Source organism: Haliotis asinina, chromosome 2 (genome assembly GCF_037392515.1).
Source record: "Haliotis asinina isolate JCU_RB_2024 chromosome 2, JCU_Hal_asi_v2, whole genome shotgun sequence".
Taxonomy (NCBI): Eukaryota; Metazoa; Mollusca; class Gastropoda; order Lepetellida; family Haliotidae; genus Haliotis; species Haliotis asinina.
Genome location: NC_090281.1, coordinates 36,719,421 through 36,746,948, shown reverse-complemented (window position 1 = coordinate 36,746,948; position 27,528 = coordinate 36,719,421). Strand labels below are relative to the sequence as shown.

General features: G+C 39.6%; 1 protein-coding gene across 2 annotated transcripts; it reads right to left on the bottom strand.

The window, feature by feature from the left end:
* Positions 1 to 1,728: 1,728 nt before the first annotated feature.
* LOC137273688 (TNF receptor-associated factor 2-like) lies at positions 1,729 to 26,800 on the bottom strand. 2 transcript variants are annotated; one of them, XM_067806487.1, is made up of 9 exons: positions 26,751 to 26,800; positions 26,008 to 26,099; positions 17,039 to 17,264; positions 11,400 to 11,499; positions 9,517 to 9,615; positions 8,654 to 8,812; positions 7,983 to 8,057; positions 7,344 to 7,412; positions 1,729 to 6,599 (listed from the first exon to the last, which is right to left on the bottom strand). In XM_067806487.1, exons 3-9 carry the CDS (start codon positions 17,212 to 17,214, stop codon positions 5,577 to 5,579), a joined length of 1,701 nt encoding a protein of 566 aa, XP_067662588.1. In that variant the 5' UTR covers positions 17,215 to 17,264; positions 26,008 to 26,099; positions 26,751 to 26,800; the 3' UTR covers positions 1,729 to 5,576. The 2 variants fall into 2 exon arrangements, with proteins under 2 accessions (XP_067662588.1, XP_067662587.1); XM_067806486.1 differs by lacking the exons at positions 26,008 to 26,099; positions 26,751 to 26,800 and adding an exon at positions 20,671 to 20,769.
* Between the last annotated feature and the right edge of the window lie 728 nt (positions 26,801 to 27,528).

The window sequence follows — 27,528 nt, the reverse complement described above, 5'->3', positions numbered from 1 at the left end:
CTCTTCTTCTGGAAGTTCTTCCTCTGGATCTGAATCAAGTTCCTCCTCTGGATCTGAATCAAGTTCCTCATCTTCGTCATCCAGTTCCTCCTCCTCCTCCTCTTCTTCTTCTTCTTCTTCTTCTTCTTCTTCTTCGTCGTCGTCGTCGTCGTCCTCTTCATCGTCTTCCTCTTCGTCGTCATCATCTTCATCTTCTTCGTCTTCCTCCAGCTTCTCGTCCATCTTTGGATCACCGGAAGGTAGTGATTCTCTCGTGTTGCAACTTGCGTGAAGCCGTAATGCTAGTGGGGACAAATGGTGACTGATATTTATCACAGTGTGACCGTTAGAGTATATCTCGAACGGATAGATTATATATTCTCTGTGAATGTGGAATTATATGGACTGAAGAAAATCGACCGATGTTTTGCAATACAAGAGTTGCTAGGTGTAAGAGTGGAAAACATTAGTTTGCCATTCAGACTCAGAAACAAATATACATATATATTATATACAAGATACGTATATAGTAAGTGAACGGGTATGGCCTTGCGATTCTTTAAGCACTATTCAAGCAATATCAGAGCAGGTTACAGAAATGATGTACAATGCACCTGGGTACAATGTATGAAATCCACAGCTGGGGTGTCCCGTCGTGATATTTCTGGATTATCGCTACAATCGGTGTAAGCCAGTCATTCACTCAAAACTCATGTTAGCAACGAAACACAGGGTTACCATTCTTGATTACGCTTTTCTCCCTCTAGATGAGAGTGTCGTGGACGCCATAATCTGGGCTACGTTCGTGCATGATGAGGTGCCGGATGCCGAGAAAACTCTCTAGTAGATACATGAGTGGGTGGACACTATTCACAATACCCAGGAGAGTACGTTGTGACTAAATCGGAATAAAATTTGCTCAGAAATACCCAACTATTTTATGCTCCTTTACGGTCTATTTGCTATAGTGTCACTGAGTGTAAGACTCTGTGAACGAATGCTATTCTACTCGCTGTCAGTCGTGTTCCATCTTTATCACGTATCCAGTGATCAACAGCAAGAGGTGTTGTAAACAATTTGGATACGATGACATGTGTCAACCAAGTCAGAGGGTCTGACCACCCGGTCCAGCGTCGCATCTTGTGGCAAGAATGGTTGGTGAAGACCAATTCTAAAGCGGGTGAACAAGATTCAACAGGTACTCGCACCAATGTGGCAATAAAGAAGAATTAAATATCTATACCATATTTACTACTTCGGTGTCTGCATAATCACCCGGTGTAGGCTATCGACATGTTTGAAGATACTGGGTGCAATGGTTTGTGAGGTCGCGTTTACAGAAGTCCGAAAAGTGGTCAAAATGTCGTGGCGACCTCGAACATAAGGTCGAGGTAACTCAAATCGACTGGTGTCCCCCAATGTTGGCTGTCAACAAATTTGAAGACACCGCAAGAATGAGGACATACGTCCCTAAGCCAACAGCTGCTAACTACATCATCACAAGCATCTGTATTTCTCTGTCATCACCACCAAAAACAGCTGCAGAATTAGACTGGCGCCTGTCTTATTTTCTGTATTCAGAGGGTAGCATCTTCATGTGCATTATTACTGGCTCTTCAGCGTGACTAGCGAACGCTTAAATAACTGATCTTCCCAACCACCCAAATCCGTGAGTGAGTTAAAGTTTTGGGCCAAAGTGGCAGTATTTCAGCCATATGTAAAAACAGTTTCAGTACACACAACAGAAGCTGACATGAACCATTTATTTCCAAGTGCTAAATTCGAATTAGGTTATAAATACCTCAAACAAAAGTATGATCTTTTACAATTTTATTAACATGAAGACACAATAATCAAATCTGACTTTGTGCCCAGCGCCCACATATGCATGTGTTGAGACATTTTTATGAGAAACGTCTGACCACGTAGTAATATTGCTCTGTAAGCTCATTGTCTAATCAGACTAACAGATCGTGACAGGAATACAAAATAAAAACAACGAAATAGTGTAATAAAAACACAAACAAACACAAACACAAGCACACACAAACACTCTGCAGTAAAACGTTGTTGATTCATTCTGGTATACAACAACATGCACTGACCCGGTCATTTCTGTTTATATGTAGGTCACAGAAGACACCTTGTATGTCAGCTATTGCAAATCATTTGTCAGTTTTAAGGTATTCAGGTGAACATTAGACCTCTTTTTCATAGTTTGCTTGAGTAACAACTGACGAGAAACTTAACTGAAATTAAATACAATATGTTTCAAAGGTTGGTGACACAAATTAACAGTTACATGACATGACAAAAGGAAAAATATCATGAGAAGTCGCCATTGCTGTCAGCAACAAATATTATGTACAAATATCTTTATTCTACATGATCACACGTGGTGTGTGGCCCTGTGCATAAAGCGCAGGTGACAATCAGGTGAAGCAACGATGGGCGATGGGTGAGGACAATTGCTCGGATGGGTGGCCAGCAGCTTAACTCCTGAGAGTTTCTAGGACTTCAGTCCTGCGCCACATTGAAGCGCACATGACACATGTGGTCTCACCTTAGGCAAGTGAGTTTGTACAAAATTGCCTCTGTTCACCCAGCAGAAAATGGGTACCCGGTGGAAGAAGTCATGAGACTATAACCTTATAGTGCCTAATAGACAGCTTGGGTTATCCAGGGTAATAATATGCCTGCTTTGACTGTTAGTGCTATGAGCATTCACCTTTTGAGAGGAGTTTGGCGCAATATAAATGCACATATTATTATTCAAAGAATATTACCAATCATCTTTCCATAGCTTGCCATGTTAAAGTTTGTTTGGTTTTCACTTGTTAACAGCATTACTAATTTGAAAATTATCCAAGTGAGTGAGCTAAAACTGACCTTGCAGCGGCATCATTTCACCTATACAACGATGTCAACAAATTCACACAAATACATCATTAACTACACACACACAGTCACATGATGACCATCACATAGGGTATGGTGAGCTGTCATCATCATCATCATCGACCCCATTACCATCACATGGGGTATGGTGAGTGAGCTAAATAAGGTGCCAGACTTATCAAAAAACGTCTTCCACCATCACAAGAAGCCAGTTGGGGAAAATCATCATCACCACCAACACATCATTATCATGAAAAAAAACCCGGTAACACACCAAACAGAATATTTCTGAATATTCAAACAGGACATTAATCTTATATACATACATACAATCCAATATCCATATACAGTTCTGAATAGGAACAAGAACAGATGCATGACAGTTGTCTGTAAATAATTGAATCTGGACAAGACAATCCAGTAATTGACACGGTCATGAGTATCGATCTACACAATTGGCTACAACTTTAATTAATCAAGTCATAAACAATGATCTATGCAAATAGATACAATGATATTTATCAATGAAGTCTGCAAGTCTGACTACACAATCCCATTAAGTTGACTTAAACAGATTAACACCAGACTCACAAGGGGAACAAATTATGAGATTGAAATGTCAAACTGGTGAACTTCTTCATATAATGAACTTTTTGTTTGATGTATGACCCAACAATATGTTTCTGCTATGTGGTGGAGGTCTGTAAGTTGCTGAAAACCACTTCTAACAGATGCCTTCATGTCCATGATGAAAAGGGATGTCTTTGCAAAGACCAGTGTGTAAAATGTAGACCAGTTTTGTTTGAAATGATACAGATTATTTCTGCAAAATCCAGGGATGAGAATGGGTAGTACTGAAAGAAAGGGCAGTGGGTCTTGGGGGCTACAGATCCAGGAATGGCCCAAATGCAATAAAATCCATGGAATTTAGAGGATTCGCAAAAAATTCTCATCCCTGCATATCTATCTTCATGGAGACCAGTTCACAATTGCGAGCAACACAACACTGCCTCCGACCCTTCTCAAGATATTGTCCAACTGTCATAAATTTCTATCATAATTAGTCCATCTTTATAGAGATTTTTATAGTCAATTTTTTCAATTGGTCCCTGTTTCACTAGGTGATCCCAGCATGACAGCCGTAATCCTCTGAAAAATTATGGGAGATAGAATAATGTTGGCTCTAAAACAGCATCTGCAGTAGAACATAGTAGAGCAAGATTTAAGAATTAAATCTGCTTGCACCCGGTGCAACATATAGGGCTGGCGAAAATGATCATGAAATATCGGAAATGGAAATATCATGAATAGGAAAATTTATTAACGATCATTGCTATCAAAATGGTGTCATTGATAATCTTATATATACACATTTGTCATGAAATAAAGTCCAAATTTTCATGCACAATACACAAATGTATGTTTTTATTGATGGACATCTTTTAACATATGTTATTTTGATTTTAATGCACACATCATCATCACTCAACAATTATTGGGCACTTTTGCTCATAGTTAGTTCTCCAAACTTTGTATCAATATTTTGTTAATCAATGTTTATATGACTGTTGTATATCAATAGCCAGCCCTGGCGACCTCAGCAAAGTCAGGTAATAATATCTGAAAACTCATTGCACCTGCTGTGCAACATTGAAAAATTATGTGATCAAAATCAAATGATGACTTTTAAGGAGAAGAATGTACAAAGTGAGTCCTGCATAATGTACATCTAAAATTGATGCTGGCTGTGAAAACAGAACATTTTTTAAAATGGACAAGTGTGGATAAGGTGCTGACATGCAATGCTTCATAATTAGAAACAATCAGAAGCTCTCAGCAGGATCTGATCTCCCAGAGGGACAGAAGTTGCGCTAGATGTCAATTATGATGAAATTATCTCACAAACCATCACTTCAAAAACTTGGCCGACCACATTAAATCACTGTCATAATCTAGGCTTTGAGTCAATTTTTATCTCCACTTCACATATTCTTTTTGGATCCTAGCAACTAGGGTGTTCTGTTATGAGTACCAAAACTATGACCTAGCATACTCCAAAAAGAAGAAATAGAAAAAATCCTCAAATTTCCTCCAAACTTGTAAAACACAGTCTCTAGGAATTGTTTGCATATAAATGACCTTCCCCTTCACCATGTATGTATTCCAAACAAGCAATGCAAAATAATACAACAGTACAATATAAGAAATTGTTCTTAAAACAAGGAACAATATTCACAGATGGCACCACATGAACTTCAATAAGCCGTAGGTCAGTGTTGGCACAGTATCTAGATACTGCATAAATTATCTGTGTTCATCCCTATATGGGTACAATGTGTTCAGCCCATTTCTGGTGTCCTACTTTATGATATCGTTGGAATATTGTTGAAAGTGAAGTTGAAACTAAACACACTCACTCATGAACATGGGATTGCAAACTAAATGGCTGTTTGTTTATCATAATCAAAAGTCTGATTACAAAATAAAGACGCTTAGACAGTAATGATGTAAATGCTGGTTGTAGTGTTAGAAATAAACACTCAGGCCAGTCTGTAAATAAGGACAATTTCTATCAGTATCACTGTTGCTATTAATCATGTGAATAATAATATACAAGACATCTCAGAAGAAGCATAAGCTGATATTTACAGTCTTCCGTGCAGTAAGAATAACACAAGCTTCCTCTGAATTCTCTTTCGCTACTTTTTCTGAGGAGGCGGTTGTGTTGGTAACGCTCCTTTGAGTGGATTCAGTTCTGTGTACTTGTCCAAACCCTCACTCTCTACAATGATCTTCACAAAGATAACATCATCTTTGATGTAGCCAGTGTTGCTGTCCATAAGTCGGGAAAGGGGGAGAAAGAGAGGGCATCCACTTGCAATGTTCATCTCAGACACCGGCCTCCTGAAGGATGAACTTGTTGGGTCAGGTCGGAACGTGTCCACCATGTGCTCTCGGAAGTTCTGGTCAATCATCATCAACGTCACCTTCTGTTGGAATGGCCACGGCATTAATGCATCATAATGGCCCCTCATGACCACAAAGAACAGTGAGATATGGCTTCCCTTTCCCATTCCATCACCATTTAGGTATATTCTTGCACACATTTTGTATCCCACTTTGCCCGTGAAGAAAGCTGGGGAGTATAGACTTGTCACTTTCCCTGTTACAGCCTCATTTCTCTTCTTAGCCACATCAGTAATCCTCCAGAGCAAGCTGCCATCATAACTAGCAAGCTCCATGCACTGCATACGAAGGTCGTGTTCTGCAAGCTGGATGTCCTTGAGGGCAATGTTCCTTTCCACAGTCTTGATCTTCTGATCCATCTGTTCCACCAATGTGTTCAACTGGTCTACTCTCTGGCGTTCAACAATCTGTTGGCGTTCCAAAGATTCAATGACCTGTAAGCATCTCTCAATCTCCTTGTGGAGGACACCCATAATAGGTTCAAACGAAGACACTTTGGCCTCAGTAGCCTGAAGTCTTCCACTGACGTTCTGGGAGTCATCATTGGGTTGTCTGTGAGTCTGAAGTTCTTGGACTTTTCGGTCAAGTTCATTGATGCTTGCCATCATCTCTGCCAGTTCACCTTGAGGAGTCACTGCTGTGATGTTACCAGTCACCATTCTCTCCAGATTTAGGAGCTTGTCCATGATCCAGAACAGATGATTACCTTGAGTCTTCCCATTGGTCAGATGTTGGACAAATTTGTCAAGGTTCATCTGGAAGCAAAAACAAAATGTCAGTGTAAGACCCAACAAGGACAAGGACATGAAAAAATTGACATGGACAAAATTTCTCAAGAGTTCACATCATCAAATCGCTCACAATGTCATGTGTATATAAACACACATCTTATGAGTGCTTCAGTGAATTCACCATGCTGCATGCAGGGTTTTGTGGAATAAATTATAAAATCAAAGATTGTTCCCAGATTGTTCTGCTTTTGGAAACTTTTCTTAAATCTTTATTATTATTAACGTTTATTAATTAATTATTAATTAAATATACTGACAGCATACAAGAATGTTATCCTTGTTCACGGTTTAAAGAAACAGGCAGCAAAGCTCTAGAAATTTCCTGATAGCATCAAACACCCTGATGGGAGTACAACAAAAAAAACATTTTGCAACAACCACTGATAGGTTGGGTTAGACGTGTCTCATATTTCTTTTCAATATAAACCCCAAATTCTTTGATCACAGCTCTTTTCAGTGACATATAGAAGCTGGTGTAGAGAAACAACTTTCATGGATAACTCCTTTATTGCAATAGATGTGATGCATCGGTGCTGATTTTAATACCATTATCAAGCAAGCAATGAAGTGTTCCTGATGACTTGCTTAATAATACTGTTAGCAACCACACCAAAACAATGCATTTATTACAATAAAAAAAGTTGTCTATACATAAAAATTGTTACTCTTTGCTTCTCTTGAACACGAGTGTATCAAGGTTGTACTTGCCTGTTCTGGACATCCAACAGGACAAGTCAGCACTCTCTTGCTGCATTCTCTGTCCAGATGGTCTTGCAGCTGGAATAGATAGTGAGAGAGTGAGTGAGCAAGTGAGAGTGAGAGAGTGGTTTTACACAGTTTTTAGTAATATTCCTGCAATATGACAGCAGGTCTTCATACATTGTACCCATGTGGGGACTTGAAGCCGGCTTTTAGGAGAACCCAATGCCTCAGGCTACCCAACAGCCTCTTTGGAATAGACAGAGAAACAGAGGGATAGACAGAGTGAATGATTTGGGTTTAATTCTAGTTACATCATGGTCTGGGAATAGAGCTCAATATGATGCAGATTTGTTTTGTTTGTTGTTTTACATCACACTCATCAATATTCTATCTACATAAAATCTCTAAATTATAAAGGCTTGACCAGGATATCTAGTGATCAAAATCAGAGCATAGATCAAGATAGGATACAATTACAGATGTCAACCAATTCAGCTAGTCTGACCAGCTAATCTGATTAGTCGCCTCTTACAACATGTATGGGTAGCTGAAGACTAATCCTAATGCAGATCTACGTGGTTATGTTGTAGATCTTTGATTCTGACTGAGTGAGACATCAGTGAAGTATTTGCATGAGATGTATACCTGTTCCCGTGGTATTTTCTTCTTTCCACAAGCATCGCACTTCGTTGGGTATTTCAGACACTCCTGGTTGTGAACCTGGAACAGTGTTATAAGCAGTGCCAGCGTATTTACTGGGGAGACTGGGAACACTGTTAGGAGCAATGTCAGCCTATCTACTGGGGAGGCTGGGAACAGTGATTTACATGCTAATTTGAACATGACTAAGAGACTGGTCATATACAAAGGGTATATGTTTACGAAGAAACAAATGAAGACTGGGTTTGGAGAAGGGGTGAGTGAGTTGGGTTTTACACCATTACTCCAGCAATACCACATAGTGGGACATGAGAAATGGGCTTCACAAATTGTACCCATGTGGGCAATCAAAACTGGGCCTTGGATGTGATGGGCAAACACTTTAACCATTAGACTACTCAGTGAGACGTATGAAAAACAATTTCAATGGATAACATCAATTCAAACATGTTAAACGTGAGTAACAAATTATTGAGTGAGCAAGTTTTACGTTGCTTTAGCAATATTCCAGTAAATATCATGGTGGGCCACACCAGAAATGGGCTTCACTCGTTTTATGTATCTGGGGAATCAAACCCGGGTTGTTGGCATAACAATTGCAAGTCAACAATTTAACCATGAGGCTACCCGACCACTGAAACAAATTATTGAATTACCTCGGCATTGGCATGGTTGATCTCTGTCCCACAGAACTTGCAGCTCATCTTGCGCTTTGGGCATTCCTTCTGGTCGTGTTCCACCCTCCTGCTGTTGGGCACCAAGGCTCCACACAAGGAGCAAGGAATTGGCCGATGTTCACACTGAGACTCATGGTTCTGTGGAAGAAATGTTGGATAATACTGACTTCCAGAATTGTTTTGGATTTGTTCGCTGCAATCAGTATTCCAACCATATAGCAGTGGTGTGTAAATAATCGTTTGATCTGCTTGTTTGTTTGTTGTTAGTCACTGCACTCAGCAATATTCCAGCTATACAGGTGGCAATCTGTAAAGAATCCAGACTGGACCAAACAATCCTGTGACAAACATGTCAACAAAGTCAGCAAGCCTTATCAGCTGATTCCAGTTCTGTCACCTCTTGTGACAAGCATGGGTTGTTGAAGACTAATTCAAACCCAGATCTTCATAGGTATCCATCTGATATCACATATCTCAAAATTAGTTCCAATTCTAACTTGAGCCGGCAACAATGCCCTGAGCTAAGGCAATTTCAGCTTGCCAGATAAATCCAATATCTCCAAGGTTATGTGGCTGGCAGATCATTCACGGGTTGATCATGAAGTCCAATGTTGGATTCAACTATGTATTCAGTGAAGCTTTAATTGACAAGGGAGATAACTCTGCACATCATACTGAGCCAGCACCACTAACATAAGGACATGTAGGCTGAACCAGTGCAGGCAATTTTTATTGCTTGGTTCCACCTAGTGAAGGCAACATTTTCTATCACAAGTACATTGTGGCAGTTCTCCTATCATGAATATCAGGAAAATCAAGCTCATGTGCGACTAACAACTTACAACATAATCCTTGAACTTCCCCCTCCATTTACATCCTGTGTTGCAGCATTTCGTATCCATTCTAATCATCTCCCTCTTCACAGCATTGTCAGGGAACATCTACAACAACAAAAACAAATTTCCAGGCATCAAACGATGCACAAATGTGTCTTCAGTACATACAGATGGAGAAAATGAACACAGAAGAGAAGGTAATACATGAGAGAGTCACAAAAATATTCATTGCACATACAAACCAGTAAAAGTATACTTTCATTGCACAAAGACATGATCATTCATTCATTGAAGTAATTTTTTAAGGGTATGGGAGTGTTGTACACCCCCAACACTGACTAGCATTATACGGATCTGAAATCATTTGGGGTCACCAAAACCTCAATACATGTATTTGTAGGTCAAGGTAAACCCTGTATTTCTGAACCTCATCTAAAATAGCTCTTCATTTGATCCAGCATTCAACCAGTTCTTATGCTGTATCTGATCCAGGTTATCAACCATCTCTGAACCTCCTCTCAACCAGCTCTTCAACTGATCCAGCTTTCAACAAACTCTTGATCTGAACTTCCTCTCAGCATGCCCTTCATCTGCTCCAGCAGTCAATATGCCCTTCATCTGATCCAGCACTCAAAAAGCTCTTTGTCTGATCCAGCTCTCAACAAGCTCTTCATCTGATCCAGCTTTCAACATCTTTTCATCTGAACCTCCTCTCAACCAACTCTTCATCTGATCCAGGACATAACAAGCTCTTCATCTGATCCAGCTTTCAACAAACTTTTCATCTGCACCTCCTCTCAACCAGCTCTTCATCTGATTCAGCACTCAACATACTCTCCATCTGATCCAGCCTTCAACAAGCTCTTCATCTGAACCTCATCTCAACCAGCTCTTCATTTGATCCATCACTCAACACGCTCTCCATCTCATCAAGCATTCAGCAACCTCTTAATCTGAAACTCCTGTTAACAACCACTTCATCTGAACCGCCTCTAAACAAGCTCTTCATCTAAACCTCCTGTCGAGCTGCCCATCTGAGCCATCTTCCATGTGCAAATCCATATCATCTGATGCTATTCACAAAAAGCTCTTCATCTGAACCTGCTCACAACAAGCTCTCCATCTACACCACTCCTTCATCTTCTGATCTGAACCAGTATTCCACCCAAAGAGCTCTTCATTTAAACCACTGCTTCAACTTCAACTCTTCATATGAGGAAGCTCTCAACAACCATTAACATCTGAACCAGCTCTTGAACAATCTCTCAATCCCAAGTTCACTTAAATCAGCTTTCCACCAGCTCTTCACCTGAGACAGTTCTCCAATAGCCCTTCACCAGATCTTCATCTGTTACAGCTCTCCATTAGGTCCTCATCTGTGACAGTTCTCCATCAGATCTTCTTCTGAATCAGTTCTTCAGTAGATCTACACACGGCACAGCCTTCTGTTCTTCACCTAACAGCTTTATTTTGCATCTACTTCTACTTAATCCAAAGGAACATTGAATAAGTTCTTCATCAGAAATAGCTCTCCACCACTTCCAGCTGTACCCCTTCACTACCGCTCTATCTGAGCTACATTCCACCAACTCTTCATCTGAACATGCTGACATAATCCCTTCAACCTTAACAACTCTGTCAAGCTGTCATAATCTCTTCATCCTTAACTCTGTAAAAATTATTACTCCTCAAACAATTCATAATCTGTAACATGAACCAACAAAGGACATTGTTATTACACCAGAAGATGAATGAAAACCATGCCTCAGATCAGTGTTTATCAACACTGTTAATATATACACACTGACAATAATCAATAGGGAAACAAACAACAGCTTTTGATTGCCCTTTAATTCTGTTTGTGGTCAGACATCTAATCACACACTTACATGATCCAACTTCAGTTCCTCAGAGTCTTCTCCCATACCCTCTTCTATGCAGCTTGGACAAATTTTCGGTTTCCCCTGTCTCTTAGCAACTTCCTCCGTGCTATAACATGGAAAGACACATTCTCCTGATAATTATTAGAACCACTGAGCACTTACTCTCATGTAATCAGTGTGATTAGGGTTAAAACTGGTCTTCTGCAACCCATGCTTGTCTGTGAACATACAGATTAAAATAGCAACCCTTGTTTGTCGTGAGAGGTGACGGGTGGTCTGGCTAGCAGACTTAATTGACACATGTCATCATATACTAGCTGCACAGATCAATGGTGATCACTGCATTGTCTGACTCGTTTATTTACAGACTACGATTGTACTGCGGGGAAAACTTAATACTAATCAAAATCCAAGATGGACCTTGACCCTGCTAGAATTTGTACTTCACAGAGTATGTGTAATCCCAAAACTAACATTCAATAAAGTCTCATTGAGTATTTTAATTTTTCTTTGGGTATCCACAATATCTTCTTGTAATGATGTTTTATGTCACTCTCAGGTATATTCCACCAATATGTACATGACTGCAGTGTGTAGGCATCACATCTGGACCAGACAATCCAATGATTGATTTGTCTAGGCCAATGGGATGAACAAGCATCAAGCCAGACAGCAAGTCTGCCCCCATGATCCTAATAGTTGCCCCTTCCGTCAGGCATGAGTTCCTGAAGACAAGTCTAACCCAGACCTTTAACAGACTCAGTCAACTGTCTTGTGGTTCAGTCTAACCCAGACCTTTAACAGACCCAGTCAACTGTCTTGTGGTCCAGTCTAACCCAGACCTCTAACAGACTCCGTCAACTGTCTTGTGGTCCAGTCTAACCCAGACCTTTAACAGACCCAGTCAACTGTCTTGTGGTTCAGTCTAACCCAGACCTTTAACAGACCCTGTCAACTGTCTTGTGGTCCAGTCTAACCCAGATCTTTAACAGACCCTGTCAACTGTCTTGTGGTCCAGTCTAACCCAGACCTTTAACAGACCCTGTCAACTGTCTTGTGGTCCAGTCTAACCCAGACCTTTAACAGACCCTGTCAACTGTCTTCTGGTCCAGTCTAACCCAGACCTTTAACAGACCCAGTCAACTGTCTTGTGGTCCAGTCTAACCCAGACCTTTAACAGACCCAGTCAACTGTCTTGTGGTCCAGTCTAACCCAGACCTTTAACAGACCCAGTCAACTGTCTTATGGTCCAGTCTAACCCAGACCTTTAACAGACCCAGTCAACTGTCTTATGGTCCAGTCTAACCCAGACCTTTAACAGACCCAGTCAACTGTCTTGTGGTCCAGTCTAACCCAGACCTTTAACAGACCCTGTCAACTGTCTTGTGGTCCAGTCTAACCCAGACCTTTAACAGACCCAGTCAACTGTCTTGTGGTCCAGTCTAACCCAGACCTTTAACAGACCCAGTCAACTGTCTTGTGGTCCAGTCTAACCCAGACCTTTAACAGACCCAGTCAACTGTCTTCTGGTCCAGTCTAACCCAGACCTTTAACAGACCCAGTCAACTGTCTTGTGGTCCAGTCTAACCCAGACCTTTAACAGACCCAGTCAACTGTCTTGTGGTCCAGTCTAACTCAGACCTTTTACAGACCCAGTCAACTGTCTTGTGGTCCAGTCTAACCCAGACCTTTAACAGACCCAGTCAACTGTCTTGTGGTCCAGTCTAACCCAGACCTTTAACAGACCCAGTCAACTGTCTTGTGGTCCAGTCTAACCCAGACCTTTAACAGACCCAGTCAACTGTCTTGTTGTCCAGACTTGACTAATTAAAAGTTGCTGCAACATGATGGAATATTGCTTTCTTTCTCTCTTACCAACCTCAGAGACCTCAACACAGCATTAAAATGTGACCCCCAATTACGAGGCAATGTTTTGAGTTTCACAAATGAAAAAATTCCACTAAACGTGCAGTTTGTTCATTTTATACACAATACAGTTATTTTGCTAAATGATCAATATTTTTGTGTCATATCATTTTCTGTCCTAATTTCATATAGGAATTTTTTTTGAAATGAAAACAAATGTTTGCTTTCCCAAAACCTTGACTCATTAAATAAATCAATAAAAATGTAAATTTGTGCATTATTGTGCCTTAATAACTGTGGTAACTCAAACATATTCTTAAATATCATTTCCATTGAAAAATTATTTTCCATTTATATTACATAGTGAACCAACCAAATGTTCAAGTCATAAGTGACAATAAAGGAAGGTACTTCTCTGGATGACAACTTCTGAATTCAATTAAGTTGTATCATGACAGAATATAAAGTTGACTGATGTAATATTTTACCCCTCATATTTTCTTCTCCCTGCAGTGTTTTGCTATGCAAAGTTATTCAGTTCTTACTGAAGCATATATGAAAAGATACATATATATCCCACTGATTAACATAGTCAGTATGCAGAACTTACGACAATCAAACACATAAAGCGATTTATATAAAAAGTGCAATTGAACAAACTTCTGTAAATCATGAGATGTTTTTGCATCATGATATTTTTTTGACTTGCCTAATTCTAAAAAATAGATTGCAAGTTCTACCTACTGCAAATTCAGTCACATATGAAACATGTTAAAGGTTGCCGCTAATCTTGAACTGAGCTTAGTAGAGTAGTTCTGTGTGTATGCAATCAGTGATGTTTTAAAGACAAAAGAATCTCTAAAGACAAAGAATGTGTGTTATGTGGCTGGCACCTGTCTGGACTGTCAGATGTACTAACTGAGTAACTATTGTTCAAGCACCCCTTATTTGGCATGTGACACGAGAGTACAAGCAATGCTAGTCATTAGTTTTCCCCAAAGTTAGTGTCATAGCTTAGCTGATGTATTGTCCAGATCTTTTGTTGATTATATGACGATGATGTGACACGTTATTTGTTGACCATGATATTTTTGCAAGCTCAAGTCATTTGAAATTTTCGCAATAATATCATGCTTGCACAAATTATGTGATTTACAGTATACATGCCATATGTATACAGCATTCACCATATGTCAATGCATTTTAAGAAGCTTGAGTACGAATACACATAATGAAATAAAACAGTAAAATAACAGAGTTGTGAGTGTGTGACAGTGTTGGGGTGTACACATTCAGCAATATTCGAGCAATATCATGGTGAGTGAGTGAGTTTGGTTTTACGCCGCTTTTAGCAATATTCCAGCGATATCATGGCAGGGGACACCCAAAAATGGGCCTCACACATTGTGCCCATGTGGGGAATCAAACCCAGGTTTTCAGCGTGACGAGCGAATGCTTTAACCACTAGGCTACCCCACCGCCCCAATAGCATGGTGAGAGACACCAGTAATGGGCTTCACACACTGTACCAATATGGGATATCAAAGGGGCCTTCAGCATGATGAGTGAACACTATAACCACAAGGCTAACCCAGTGCCCCCCAAACAGCTTGTAATTTGCACAGTGTTCCATATTTGAGTTGCAGAAACCTTGGCTTTTCACATCATTTGTTACCTGCCAAATGCCGACAGAACATACAAAAATTTCTACTGCAATGAATGACACAAATATGCAACCTGCAGCTAATTTTTAGCTTCACCATATCACTGTTACCAGGTGATGTGATATACTTGTGGTGGCATAGGACATGTTCTATGGCTGCCATGATTCAGTGAACTGAAATGTATCCCTTCATGAATTCAATTTGTTATTCACGATCACCTGCATTAAATATTTATGAATTTTTTATGAAGGGGCATTTGTACATGAATTTGTGTATTATTCATCAAAATTAGACATGTGAAAAGGAAAACATCTAAGCCATATGATAGCCAAAACTTAGATATACTTTACTAGACAATGATGTGGTCGCTGGCCATAGACAACATGGCAAAAAATTATCTTCTTAGTATTTGTATTTTTCATATTTATGTACATTTATATAGTATATACCTGCTCAAGGGCACTTTGTTTTCTCCTTGATTATTGGATGTCAGTCTTAAAAGGCACAATTATCAACTTCAACTCCCTCGGGACAATACAACTCTTGCAGCCAGTAGGCGCACCGAGTTAGTGTGGCTTTCTCATCCATACAAGATATCCATCCACAGCTGGGTGGACTGGGACACATAGTCACAGCAGTTTGTCCAAGTTTACTGCACATTGCTGTACCTGCAACTAGGTGTTTGCACGTATTCATGTGGCCACCATGTGGACATATACCAACAGGTTCATGGGTTCCTATGAGTGTACAGGGTTGTGTACTGTACGCTAGGGGTTGTGACAATACTGAATGTGCACACACAGTTGACTCCAAGGTTTTTATACTCGGTTGCAGATGGGCTCTATCCTGTTACCTTAAACTCACTAGATTAGCCTGGCGCTTTAGCCAGCTCACACACCATGCCCTACTCACTGTTCACTAAATATATTTATAAATATATTAACTCCTGTCTTGTTATTGTTTTTGGTATCCAGTATTCCCATTTGTTACAAAACCAGTGTGATGAATTATCATATTCACCTCACAGTAAATTGGTTACAACCCTTGTAATTTCTTAGTCCAATACTGTGGGACAGACATCGGATAAATCGGGACTGCCAAGTTCTGTTTTCATGCCACATGGTGTATGATAAATGTGATAGTTGAATTCGCCTACATTCATTATTTTGCTTTGAGACAACAGTGCATGTAGGATATGTTTGGACATCAATGTACTAAGTGACATATTGTTGTACAGTTGTCAGTATTCCATTATGGGGAAGTCATGGTGGCTGAGTGGGTCAGATCATTGACTTTGTTAGCAATTAGGTGTGTGGGTTTGAATTCCAGGTGGGACTGCCAAAAAATGTACTAGATTATGAACTTCTAAAAGCAGGAGCCAAACAATATTATATTTTACATCAAACCATTTTCAAAAAGGCACTTTGATCACTCTGGCACTCAGGCACTCAGGGATCAGTTTGGGGTTTTCTTACACTAGTCACTGAAATGAACATTTTGTACAGGATAGTTTGTAAATCATAATCATTAAATATATTTCAGAAGCCCAGAAAATATCTTCCCTTTTAGAAACTCAAAAATGTGAAAATTAAGATATTTATTCTATAAAAATATATACATATATTCTAGCCTTTTACTGACTGAGTATGGTTCTACATCAAGTTTAACAATATCATGATGGGAAACACCAAAAATGGGCCTCACACATTGCACCCATGTGGGGAATTGAACCCTGATCTTCTGTGTGATGAGCAAACACTTTAATCACTTGGCAACCCCACTCACCTCTAGACTTTCAGGGGCGAAAATGGGTGTATTTGTCTCAGGTTGTGCACAACCAATAGAACTCATAGAATCTCTGATACTGAAAGTTTACATTGATGTTCCTTAGCCTGGTGTCTATGGTCAATTACTAATTTACCCATATTCAACGAAAGTTAATACTCATTTGAACTTTGTTGATTATTCAAGTTTTATTTTTGCTTGTTTCAAATCTAACAAAGCTAGAGAGTTCAGGAAAACACATACATATTCTAACTATTCAAGCCCTTCAGGAATCCCCACAAAACCAAAATGTCATGAAAGTTCTCTGAAAAACAGTAACTTTATACAAACCTAAAAGTATTCTGTGCACATCCCATACAGAATCTGTGTCCACAAAAGTTTTGTCGTGGATCTCGCAAAATATTTTTGCACATCCCACAAAGAAACTTTTGATCAAATCCTGAAGGAAAGATGTCCACTGGGTATCCTCCAATTACAAGTGTTCCTGTTGCAGACGCTGCAGCCATCTTGGATTCAATGATTTATTTGATGCTGATTGTGTTTAAATACTGTTTATCTGAAAAAAAAGGAACATGAATGGGATTAACGTTTGGCCTTTGAGTGAGTGAGTATGGTTTCATCCCACTTTTAGCAAGGTCATGGCGGGACACCAGATATGGGCTTACTCGTTCTACTCATGGAGGGAATCGAACCCAGGTCTTCAACGTGACAAGAGAATGCTTCAGTCAGTCTAGTAGCCTTTGGGTATTTTTCACAACATAATCATTAAAGATAATCAGTAGAACACTTTGTGAAAAACCTGACACAGAAAAGTACAATCTACTGACCATGTGTATGTACAAGTAAGTAACATTAAACTATGACACACATTTGACCAACATTAAGTCAGAATTAAAACATTTTAAGGTGCAAATGTGTCTCCAGTACAGTATAAACAAATGTAAAGAATGTATGAAAAACATTATTTATTGTAACCACAACATGTCTATAACCTTTCTAAATGTTGGGTAGTTACTTTCAGAGCAGTTTTGTACATCATTTCATCCATCAGTCCATATCATCCATGATTCATTCCAGGCTCTATAGAAATTATCAAAATGTACAGTTCTTTACACCATCTCTGCACAGGACCTTCACATTGCCTGCAAGGACTCTACAAAATAATAATTGAGAGTCCCCAGTACCTCCATGTTTCTGAGCTGGTAAAAATAGTTCAACTTCATTTGTCCTGACCTATAAACTTACCCACAAACTATGTTATCATCTAAAATCTAATTTCCTATTATGTGCACAGGAATTCAAAATGGCCAGTCCCCAACTATTTCAGCTGTGAAATTTCAATATTTATTGTGCAATGGCATGCAAATTAAAATGAAAGGAGGGCCCCATAGATGATCTGACTGGCTGACTGGAAGCCATCTTGACTGGCTAAATCAATCAAGAACTAGACATTCTTGATTTCCTTTTTATTCTTGGACACTGGGAGATAGACCTCAAGTTCCAGGCCAAGTACCGATTAATGTTTCCATGTATTGTTGCCTGTATGGTTTCAGCTAACAGTTTGTAACATATATCATTTACATATTGTATATCTGAATCATGAAATATACCAGGAATTCTCTGATAATATCAATAAATTTCTGGGGAATCATAAACCTCAGCATAAGTCATTCTACATTTGATAACAAATAGTTTCAAGTCCTGTTGCTAGGGTGTTAGACTGACATGTTGAGGACGATAGTATCATGATCAGCCCATATTTGTTTTATCAAGTTATCAAGTATTTTATTGAGTCATTTCTGAAGGCAAGAGGTAAACACTGTATATCACTTCTGAAAATGGAAATTTTACAACTGATCTTAACATTACATTTTGCTGGTTCGGTTTATTCTGATTATTTCTTGGGTTCAGTTTTGAGGAAAAGAGCCAGTGAGTGAGTTTTTAGTTTTATGCTGCTTTGAGCAATATATCAGCAAGATCATACCAAGGGAACATCAGAAACAGGCTTCACACATTGTACCCATGTCGAGAATTGAACCACAGTCTTCAGCATGATGAGCATATGCTCTAAATACTGGGCTACTGGGCTACCACACTGCCCCTTTGAGGAAACAATGTTATTGTGAGTATAAGGGGATGTTATAACATATGACTCAATGTCAGCATAACTGAAACTTCTGGGAAAATGGTTACAAGATGTGATTATTAGGGTAAGCACTGACAGGAAGATTTGTAACCACTGACAGCGGTGAAACTATATCCAGTGTGGCCTTGATAACGTACTCAATAAATAGTAAAGTACATCTGAGTGAGTGAGTTTAGTCAAACAAAAGGAAAATGTTTACAAGCCAGTTCACGTCACTATTCAACGCAGACTGCACCTTACTCAACCTGTTTCACAAAGAATTCTGCCTACGATTGTAAAGAGAGTTCCAAGTTTTTAAAGTCTAATTTTGGCTTCTGTTCAGTGAGCAGGTATATCAGTTTGGGATATTGCAAATTCACAACCGATATGAACCTGTATCGATAACAACTTCCTTATGTTTGCATCAACATATCCATAACAGCCATCACAGATAAAGCAGAAATAAAATTTCAAGCCTCTGATCTGAAGTCGGCCCTTTTGCCCATGTGACAAAAGAAGAATGTCAGGTCAAAACGCTGAAAAGGTTAGAATGACACATGGTTTTACCTTGACTCACAAACATGGGGGTTGCACACCCAGGGATCCGGACTAGTGGACACATAGATGTGAAAGCATAGAAAGCAAAGTCATAGATCTGTTGTAGGTACAGTGAATAATACTGTGCAGCTGTCTGGATGTGGTAAATGTTTATCCTCAGTCAATTCTCTACATGTATGCGTACTGGGCGCACTGGACGTTTAGTAAATGAACCTGCTGGATGGCGCCATGCCCCGATAATTATGCAAAAGCCATGTCCCAAACTGTGCACTGAAACTTCCCTTAAATTTTACTTGAAGCTATTCAGCCACAACTTAGATAAACATAAGTGCCATTTGATTTCTCATTCCTGTGATATTAGTTGAAAGTGAGCATGTGAGTCCTGATTTTGTAGGTGTTGTGTGACATACTGACATAAAAGATTCTTTGTGAAACTTCAAATACGGTGAAAGTTTGTCTGAATAGGAATGGTGGACTAAAGTTTAGTGCTCTTTACCATGGGTCTGTGATTTGTGAGATGATGATATGAGAAACCTGACATACTAATATGGCCAAAACGAACATAATTCCTTGAATTCAGAATAGTTATCGTTTTGCAACTTGCATGATTGACTGGAAATGCTTACCTGCCTCTCTGTCTGATACAGATTCCCAACACACCAGACAAGGTGTTCTGTCTAGCTTTCTCCCAGTTTGTTTCCTCGACTATTAAACCTAATTAGGAAGAGTTACTCTTCTATCTGGATTTACTACCAACAGTGCGGTACTTGAATATTCAAATGACAACATTTAACATCTAACAAACCGCCTGCATAAAGAACAGTCAGAATAACATGCATCTTTGTTCATTTGTGGTTATTTTAACAAATCAATGATACATCATCATGTGAATATTCACGAATGATTTGACTGGGGCGTACAGTCCATACAAAATATTAGACAAACATCGAATAACATTACTAGATCAGAAAACATTACAACTGTGAATACGATGATATATGTGGACAACAATATCTCTGCTCGAATATCTTCTAGGTTTTAGTCCAGTTGTGCCATATGAACACATACAAATGAGCGTATTTAGCTATTTAGAAATTACTGAGACTACACCCGGACATGGAGTGACGCACTTTATGATTCAAGGAAAGGAAAATGGCCGATACGAACGCTACAATTATGAAGGCCTGTGGATACCTTTGAACAAACCGATGTGAGGCGATTCATTTAAATCTGAAGGTAATAACAAGGTCGTTTTATCGGGAAATTTAGATATACACACCTGAATATAACGTGAAAACCGACGTACTGTTGTGTATCAAGTAAAACAGTCTCGACACACTTCGTTGACGAGATACTTTTGTCTTGATAAATTTAGCACAATGTGGGGAAACCCATATCTAAATATAGGTCTGTGACACGCGATCGAAGATGAATTACTGTCCAACTTTTTCAGTTCATACTTGTATTCCTAGTGTCTCTTTGAATTTGAATAATCCTAATTACAGTTTATACAGTTACTTTCGCAAATCATATCCTCCAGATAAAACAATACCTACTTATATTATATAAGTCTAGTCGACAATCTGCAAAAGGAATTTAATCATTTCGTCTGACAGTTTCCATAAAAAGTACTCAGTCAATGTTACAGTATAACAAATGGGCATAATATAATATGCTTTTGCCACTGTGTACAATGTAAAAACATTACCTAGTGTATGTCCAGCGATCGTACCTTCGTGCCTGCTCAAACTGAGGTCTGTCTTTTGCATGTCATGAAATAGAACTTACGTTGCTCGACACACATGTATGTCATGTTTATTAATAGCGAAAGTGTTGCAAAGATTGCTTAATTAGTACGAATACGGTAAATGCTTTGGTTTTGAAAGTTTCTTTAACTATTCGGTTCCATTTGTGCTCCTGGTCCGTTTTTGTACTTTGGTGATTTTTAATTTAACCTAGCTACGTGTCCTAGCTGTTATAGGTTCGATTTACCGTTCCAAAGATGCATGTGTAGAACTTTATTCATGTTTAGAATAAGAAGATTATGAAGTCTTATTTATATCGCGGATCGTGTCTGTGATCGCATTGTCTATGATAATTTGAATGTTTCGTCTCAGATTCTATATTCTGGTTCACACTGATAGTCTACTGGCTTACAGTACATGAAATGGACGTATCGTTTTACGAGATCTTTATCAATATATTCCAGCATGGTCATTGAGGTGTACAGTGTACGCAGTGTATTATATGAGCGAGTGAGTTTAGTTTTAAGCCCCTTTTAGCAGTGGGGAATATTTATGTGTAAATAAACCCGAGTCTTGAGCGTGAAGAGCAAATACCACGTACTGGACTTCCCCACAACCAATTGCAATCTCCCTGTACAGGTCTGTATATACTGAACCACAAAAGAAATATCGCACCGGTAGCGGTTCAATTAACAATCAAAACGGATGGTTCAGTTCAAACTTGATAATTATGGTTAACACATGTTTGGGAATCACATTTCGAGTTCAAACAAGCAAAATCACCCCAAAATGGTTCCACTGAGATACCTCCAAATCATCATTATGTGTGGCTATATCATCTATGCATGGAATGAATTAGCCGGTTGATGATGGACACAGACACTAGGGTCCATACCCTGTGAAATGCCTGATCGTGTCCATCTGTAGCTGTCGGACGTGGTTGGAAGTAATTCAGTTTTCTTTGAATCTCTGTTGGACTCATTTCAAGGCTGGGTGTTGGCTATTGTAGGGCATGGATGTCATGTTGTCTTAGGAAGTCCAATGTCACTCTGGCAGTGTGGGCACGAGTGTTGTCTTGCCGGAAGATGTGATTTCTGTGATGTCCAAAATGTTGAACAACGTGGGGTCATTTCTTCATCCTGAGCCGAGATTCTGGAAAACCACGATGACAACTGTCTACAGACCGATGGCACCCCACACCATGTTGCTTGGGCCACCCAGTGGGTCTCTTTCAACAATACAGTCATTGGAAAACAGTTCTCCACGGCTTAGCAATACTCTGCCATCGACTATTCAAACATAATGTCGGTTTTCTTGATATAAAAGCACAGCTCTCCATAGTCGACAACGCCAATTCAGATGCAGAGCTGCCCATTGCAGCCGCTTTTGGGGCCGATGAGAGGTTAGGATAGGACACCGATTTGGTCTGTGACAGCAGAGGTTTCTTCACCGCAAACGTCACCGCACTGTATCGGCACTGATGGGTTAATCCCAATGGTCTGATCTACCGTGTACTGTTACAATGATTGGCTACCCCCGTGCAGTCTGGCCGACTTGCAATCGTCTGCCTTTTTTGGGCGTGTTTGGTCGATATGTTTTTTTCATCAAAAAACACAATGACTTGGGTAATAACTGTCAATTTGGGTTACAAAAAACCCAACATGTCAACAAAACGATATAATCATAATAAAAACACAATTTCTTAAAAACAAAATCTAGCATTTGGTTTTGAAAAGTGGTTCAGTATATATGTGGGGAATCCAACCCAGGAGGGTCCATCAACACAACCTGGTCTGCTGTGCTCGCTACACACTCAACCAGGCTGTTAATATGGGCGTCGTGCCGCAATATCGTCACTACAAATCTGACGACAATTTTATTGAATTGACAATTCAAACTATTGAGGTATTTCTATCACATGAAATCTTTTCCTTGTTTGTTGAATATTTTCGTACAAGGAAATTATAAATATTATGCTATTGCCTCTTGTGAATTTTACGAAAACATCTGCAGTACTTACACAAAGGTTTATTGTTTCCAATGGATAATTACGTGAATGTAAACAATGAAGGTATTTTCATGTTTTTCCAAATGGTCATATTTCTATGGTCATATTTACATAATGATTTACCACAAAAGCATTATGTGCCCAGAGTGTAGTTAATAGTTACCAAGCAACTCTTTCATTGATGTTTTAATGCAATACTCCCGAGGGTTTATCAGTTGCCACATTCAGGTAAATCGGTTACTTGAACTATATAGTATATACATCCATTAACAGAAACATATATCAATTCTAGTCGCGAAGATCCAGGTTTGTATTGGTCTTCAGAAGTCCATACTTGGGGAAAGAGGCGACTAAACTGATTTGATGGTCACACTTGTCAGTCTGGTTGATGTGGTTCATGCATGTCCTTGAATCCCAAATGTGCAGACTGATGCTCATGATATCAACTACTCTGGTCTCGAGTATTTACAGACCGACGTCATATACCTGGAAGCATGGTGCTGTGTGGTCCTGTGCAGGTCACGAATCAGTTGAAGATAAGCAACGTTGGTAACTGAGAGTCCTTGGATGGACGACCGTTTTGCACAGCTTGACTACTGGGAGTTTTGTTGGCCTTCTGTCCTGCCACTACAAAGAAGCACATGCGAAACATGGGGTCTCTGCACATTAGGCAAATGAGTTTATTCTCTGATAACCCATCAGAAAATGGATACCCGGTGGTTGAAGTCATCTGATTATTAACCTTCCAGCGCCTGACACCCAAACCATTGGTTATCCGGGGTAATGATATCCATCATGTTTTATGCCCTTAGAGCATGTCCCTGGCGCGGAGTTCAGATTGCTGTTCTTAAGATGTTGCGTGGTACATTACACAACAAATAAACATATTCATATCTCAGCAGCTTACTCTGTCCTAAATTCTAACATCACCCTAGGGCGACAGAAAATGTGCAGAAGATCCTGACACTAGAACGAACTTTTTTGGGCACAATTCGTCGTGACAAAGCCTAGTTGTAATTTAGATTTTACGCATTGATAGATGAACGCATCTTGTTCACTCGCAAGTTCCGCACTTGCCACGAAATGCGTTACCGAATATGGTGCGCATTGGCACGACGTATTTACGACTATAGGTTATGTACGGATGGTGCATTGTTTACGTCTTGTGTGCGGCATGGTACGCACGACGCGCATAGTGCAAATGAGCAACGACAGTTTGGTTGAGGGAGTGTCTGACGAGAATGTCAGTTATCACAGAACTCCACAAGGAAGATCCATGAGGCTACATTCGTCTTGAGGATTTTCCCTATTCTGGTGCTCTTGGTTTCGTAATGCGTCTTGCACTGGGCATCTACAACATGGAAGGAGAAACCAAATATTAAATACAATAAAATGATGTAATAGTTTAGTCCAGTAGACGTCTTTCAAAATTCAGTGACATAATGAGAACACAAATGACATTAAACCAAATTAAACCAGGAAAATACATAACGGAAAAAATGCATACCAGTGGCAGGGGGTATTCTTCTTCACCAGCTGATGTCCATAAGTGGGTCTTTGCAGTGACATTCTGCTCATGCTCTTCGTTGGGCCTGGGATGTTGCTCAACAAATTCGACCATGCAGCTTCATAAATTTTAGTTCCCCCATCCGTCCATTTGTATACCGTTATTTCTTTCCTGATGACTTTGATCCCCTTTTTATGCTCTCTTTGGGGGTCTTCTTGGGGCTCTCCTTGAGCTGCAGAAACATCGGTACTTGAGTTGGAGGGAGGAGAATTGTCCATCTCACTCTCCGCAACCTCTCTCTATGAGTTGAGGAATGTGGGAACTGGCCATGGACACGGTTTTGGGTAAGCCCTGCCAAGTGTACGTTCATCGCTGGTTTGTGCGCTTACGTTGCGTGAAGTAGACGTGCCGAAATTTATTCCTTTGCGCAAAATTGCAAACAAATGCGGGGTAAAATCCATGCAAGTGTCAGGTTGGCCTAATGCATGTGCAGTCCTCTGGAATGAATCATATCACATCCAACAAATCACCGACTTTCAGATATGCCATTGTGACATGACGACACTGCTGTTTCAAAAGGCCTGTGACCTGCTACGTTTAGATTTCAAGCGCCATAAATTTGGCCTTTATTGTTCATTAACCTCAGCTGGAGAACGATCGAGCTGATTGATTCTTAGGCACAAGATGACTAGGTAGTTCTCTATGGTAGAATAAACGGCGAAACGAATACGTCCAAGTCAGACCCTGGTCAACTGTTCCTACGCTGACACGTCTGTAATATTTGTAACTGATTAACAAAAGTCTCAGATTATGTCAGTGAGATGAGAACTCATACGGTCTCATCGTATTCCAATTACGTAAACTGATGCTCTTGCTGTTGATTACTGGATTTTCTGGTCCACACACGATTTGTTGCTAAAGGCAGCACTTTGATCTGTACCGTAATTTTCGCGCCGTGTGCCATTTCAAAATATACAGAAAAAGTCACATAACGCTCTTTGAAAATAAAAATTGTTGTCCTTACTTATTGGGCTTGCTATCGATTTAGACAATGGAGATCGATAAACTATAAATATTGTCGATCGGTTATCGATACATGTCCGATAAGGAGCTTTGAGAAAAAATGCCACCGGTGAGAAATGACATATTTTGCGTGGATAGCTAAAACCTAACATCCATTACAATAAAGACCTAACGTTGTAGACTGTGCGAGAAAATTATACCTTTTATCTGTCTCAAAAGTTAATGTACAAAATCATCGATAACACAAATGTCATATCGATAATCATTAATAGTTTGTTTTTTTCCAATCGACGATATTTCCGATTATCGGTCATTTTAGCCAGCCATACTTACTTGTACTTGGAGCTCGACAGGACCCTTTCCTTTGCACACTTTGACTGTGAAGTTGTAGGAAGGTGGTATTTCCCAAGTTATAAATAGTACTTCTAAAATTAATAATGAAAAGAATGCCCAAATTCACTTTCGATATTATGATAAATATTTAAAACTTCCCACATTCCTTGACATATATATCCCCGTGCAGCAATGATTTCTCTTGGCCACCACAAACCAATGTTTTCTGTTGTTAAGGCCGTCATCTTGATGATAACTCTGTTAAGTTGATTTTGGTTAACCTGTTTTTTCTTTTGGATTCAGGATTTATATACCTTCGTATAGGTTAAATACTGATCTCTACAGTAAGCTTCGCCCGAAACAGGAAGCATATGCGGAAATTAGCTGTCAACTATTGCTAAATTCAAACCGGAAGTTCGTTTTCTATCGTTCATACATCATAACCGAAAGTAGAATGTTTTATCCAAGCTTGTAATTCCCAATAGTAGATACTGTAAAGTCCGTGCATATGTAAATATATATGTATCTATATACAATATATGCAGTATAAGAGGTCGACTATGTACCACATTACCTTTACCATTAAGCCTTCATGATATGGGCAGGTACGGTATGTGGATAATAAAATATATCATCGATAACATATCATGTGTCAGATGTCACATAGTAACATGGACTGACTGTGAGGAAACAAGACAGTCATTATGGACATTTTCAAACAAACAAAAAGGGTCTTATTTTACCTCCCCATCGTGTGTCGGAACAGCTATGCCCGCGACCTATTCAGATATGTGTTGTATCTAAAATTAGAAGAAAGGCGTTGTCCAACCTTCCGGGTTCAAATCGAATCCTGATGCAACATAGTAAAACACACTTCTGTTGACTGGACGGTCTAAACTCAACAAAAATAAAAATTTGACACTCCTTTCAAAGTCAATAATATGAACATTTTGGACAATGGGTTTGAAGTAACGATTGTATTCAATTCTCTTGTCGTTAAAGATGCTATAGCTCAGGTGCCGTCGTGCGTTGGCGTCGATGGAAACGGGTTAGAATTGGTCCACGATATGGTGTATAAAGACGAGCAGAGCGCAAACGATTTCGAATGGTTTGGGCAGTCACTCGACCTCCAAACAATACAGTGGATGTTGCACTGACAAACCGATTACGCAAATGACGTAAGACAATCTGACGGTCTTGTGCTTGTGACGTCACACGTGGTCGACTAGGACGGTCAGCTGTGGTGCCAGTTTGATGAACACGTGTCTGGAGATTATGAATGGTCTGTCGACTGCATCCCATAACCCTCGCGACATCAGTGATGGACGTTTCCGTATTCAGCATGCCAATGGCACGTTCACGCTGAATGTTTTGACAGTCGTTGCATTGCAAATTAACGAATAATTAACCATAAAACTGTGTTTTTCTGAGATGACACTCTACTCTGCTACCGTGAGATCAATTGCACGTGTATCAATAGGTCACGTGACTTGTGGAACGTAGAAACGTGATTTTAGCGTG

Coding starts and splice junctions, on each gene's coding strand:
- LOC137273688 (XM_067806487.1), bottom strand. CDS start 17,214: ATGGCTGCAGCGTCTGCAACAGGAACACTTGTAATTGGAGGATACCCA. Junction 11,500..17,038: donor TGTGCACAGAATACTTTTAG/GTTTGTATAAAG, acceptor TCCATGTTATAG/CACGGAGGAAGTTGCTAAGA. Junction 7,413..7,982: donor AGAAAATACCACGGGAACAG/GTATACATCTCA, acceptor TATCTATTCCAG/CTGCAAGACCATCTGGACAG.